The 533-nt window shown below is 65.3% G+C and overlaps 1 protein-coding gene across 1 annotated transcript in view; it reads right to left on the bottom strand.

Annotated features, from left to right (window-relative positions):
- UBE2V2 (ubiquitin-conjugating enzyme E2 variant 2) overlaps nucleotides 1-215 on the bottom strand; it is a 23,779-nt gene extending 23,564 nt beyond the window's left edge. The window contains exon 1 of the mRNA XM_010838940.1: nucleotides 114-215. Coding sequence (XP_010837242.1) covers nucleotides 114-129 — 16 coding nt within the window. The 5' untranslated portion in view covers nucleotides 130-215. The remainder of the gene's footprint in view (nucleotides 1-113) is intronic.
- Between the last annotated feature and the right edge of the window lie 318 nt (nucleotides 216-533).

Raw genomic sequence — 533 nt, 5'->3', positions numbered from 1 at the left:
GGTCAGGGGGCCGTACTGTGGCTTCTCTCACACAACCAGGCCGGTCGCCAGATGCAAGATGAGACGCCGCGCGGGTCGGGATGGAAAAGCAGGTAGCCGGGCAAGGAACCGACCTGTGGAGACCGCCATCTTCTCCTGCAGCCCGACGCACCGCTCAGACGCACGCGACGTCCGCGCCACTTCCGGGAGCGCCACCGCCCGCCCCGCGGCTTCCGGCTCCCGGCTCCCTCTCCTCGGCTTCCGGTGTGTCACCGCGGGCCCGCCCCGCGGCTTCCGACTTCCTGAGACGCAGCCGCTAACTCTGAGGGAAAGGTTGAAGGCTAAGATCATGGAACAGACTTGAGTCAGTCAACAAGAAAAAGCAAGAGCGTGAGGCGAGAATGCTCTGTGAGGGGCTAGTGCTCCGGGAGCCCCCGCCGGCGCCAACATCACAGGCGTGCCTCGAAGTAGGCGCGCGGGCGCCCCCCAGAGGGCTGTCCTCTGTCTGGGAGAGGGTGGCGTCTGTGTTGAGGTACACCAAGTGTTTGTGGAAA

The sequence above is a fragment of the Bison bison genome, unplaced genomic scaffold, assembly GCF_000754665.1.
Source record: "Bison bison bison isolate TAMUID 2011002044 unplaced genomic scaffold, Bison_UMD1.0 scf7180017864108, whole genome shotgun sequence".
NCBI lineage: Eukaryota > Metazoa > Chordata > Mammalia > Artiodactyla > Bovidae > Bison > Bison bison.
This window is presented reverse-complemented; position numbering and strand designations above follow the sequence as displayed.